Source organism: Austrofundulus limnaeus, unplaced genomic scaffold (assembly GCF_001266775.1).
Source record: "Austrofundulus limnaeus strain Quisiro unplaced genomic scaffold, Austrofundulus_limnaeus-1.0 Scaffold3699, whole genome shotgun sequence".
NCBI lineage: Eukaryota > Metazoa > Chordata > Actinopteri > Cyprinodontiformes > Rivulidae > Austrofundulus > Austrofundulus limnaeus.
In genome coordinates this window covers 2990-4255 of record NW_013956101.1, presented here as the reverse complement: position 1 = coordinate 4255, position 1266 = coordinate 2990, and the positions used below count along the sequence as shown (strand labels likewise).

The window sequence follows — 1266 nt, the reverse complement described above, 5'->3', positions numbered from 1 at the left end:
TGTATGTACTCTGCATGTACCTGTATGTACCCTGCTTGCACCTGTAGGTACCTGGTATGTACCTGTATGTACTCTGCATGTACCTGTATGTACCCTGCTTGCACCTGTAGGTACCTGGTATGTACCTGTATGTACTCAGCATGCACCTGTAGGTACCTGGTGTGTACCTGTATGCACTCTGCATGTACCTGTAGGTACCTGGTATGTATATATGGACCAGGCTATGTTTTGTATTCCTACTGATAAATATATAAAGGTAAACCTTAAATACGGACTAAAGTTTCTTGGTGCCTTCAGTAAAAACAGAGCAGGGTTTTCAGCAGCTCCTACATCTTCATGAAGGCTCAGAAATCTGTATTTTATCTAAAAGCTGCTTTTCTTCCTCGGTCACTCCAACAGGAAGTGAGTCAGATTGGTTTATCAGGTGTCTTCATCGTGTTGCTTCCTGCTCGGTACCAGAGCAGAGCCGGTCTGAAGACAGAGATCCAGCTTTAATTACCAGAGATGGAGGACGAGATTTAATTTCCCAGGGTTCTGTGCGGTTCTGAGGTTTGTTCTGCAGCTCGGAGCCAAACAGATTCAGCTGCAGAGAGGGGAGTTCAGTCCTGGATCTCAGTTCTTCTGAATCAACAGGGTCTGATCTGAGATGAGATTAAAGGTTTAATCTGTGCCTTTTTTTAAAGATCTGTGATTGCTGAGTCAGCATTTCTCTTGTTTTCATGTTTCCTCTGAGCTGTTTTTGGACTGTAGCTCAGTCAGCGTACACTCAGCTACACGTGTATCAGAATACTGGGAGTGGTGGTTCTGATGGTTTGACTGGTTGTCCTGCAGCCGACCTGCTGGTCAACACGCTGTGCCTGCCCTTCACCCTGGTCTACACGCTGCAGGGGGAGTGGAAGTTCGGCAGCACCCTCTGCTTCCTGCTGCCGTTCGCCCAGGGCCTGGCCGTGCACGTGTCCACGCTCACGCTCAACGTCATCGCCCTGGACCGCCACAGGTGGGTGGAGCTTAACCAATGGTGTTACAAACCGAAAGAGGAGGAGCCTAAAAACAAAACTTATGTCCATTTTTTTAAAAGTAATACTGTTTATGTTCATTATTTACCATGTCTGTATGTTAGCAAAATATCTAATGAAACACTGGTCTGGTTTTAATGGAACTCTCAGAAATATTTATCTGGTCGTCTATTACTTTTATTTTAATTTTAACGTTGTTTTTTTTTTTGTTTTTAAATTTAAAAATGGATCATCATAAAAGCACATAATC

The 1266-nt window shown here is 44.2% G+C and overlaps 1 protein-coding gene across 1 annotated transcript; it reads left to right on the top strand.

Annotated features, from left to right (window-relative positions):
- Positions 1-831: 831 nt before the first annotated feature.
- Positions 832-997, top strand: LOC106511961 (neuropeptide Y receptor type 2; the record flags this gene model as incomplete). The annotated part of the gene is given in 1 exon segment (XM_014000674.1): positions 832-997. A coding segment is annotated over 1 exon segment (166 nt), but the record flags the coding sequence as incomplete, so codon positions are not given.
- Between the last annotated feature and the right edge of the window lie 269 nt (positions 998-1266).